The 327-nt window shown below is 40.7% G+C and overlaps 1 protein-coding gene across 1 annotated transcript in view; it reads right to left on the bottom strand.

The window, feature by feature from the left end:
• LOC119588814 (neuronal pentraxin-2-like) overlaps positions 1-311 on the bottom strand; it is a 10,054-nt gene extending 9,743 nt beyond the window's left edge. Inside the window, exon 1 of the mRNA XM_037937461.1 lies at positions 270-311. Within this exon, the coding sequence (XP_037793389.1) occupies positions 270-311 (42 nt within the window). The remainder of the gene's footprint in view (positions 1-269) is intronic.
• Between the last annotated feature and the right edge of the window lie 16 nt (positions 312-327).

Here is a 327-nt window from a genome sequence, read left to right as displayed (position 1 = left end):
CAAGTCAACGCCGAAATCAAGGCTCTAGCATTGCATTCGTATCATTTGCGGTAATGGCGGTAACCCTGCCCTAAAGTTACAGAATCTCAGATGGGTACTGTCATTTTGTAAACAATGTCGACATGTTCACCCATTTGGCCACTTGCAATGGAAAACAGCAACAGAATTAACTCAAAGTAAAACGTGGATAAGTGAAAAAAAAAATGTATTACAAGGTTGGATGGTGGGATGAAACAAGACCAACAACAACAAAAAAAAATTAAACTCACCTGGAACGGGTCATGTGTGACAGCAATGACCAACAGAACCATTTGCGCGAATAAAGCG

The sequence above is a fragment of the Penaeus monodon genome, chromosome 24, assembly GCF_015228065.2.
Source record: "Penaeus monodon isolate SGIC_2016 chromosome 24, NSTDA_Pmon_1, whole genome shotgun sequence".
Classification (NCBI taxonomy): Eukaryota; Metazoa; Arthropoda; class Malacostraca; order Decapoda; family Penaeidae; genus Penaeus; species Penaeus monodon.
Note: the sequence above shows the minus strand (reverse complement) of the source record. Positions and strands in the feature narration are given on the sequence as shown.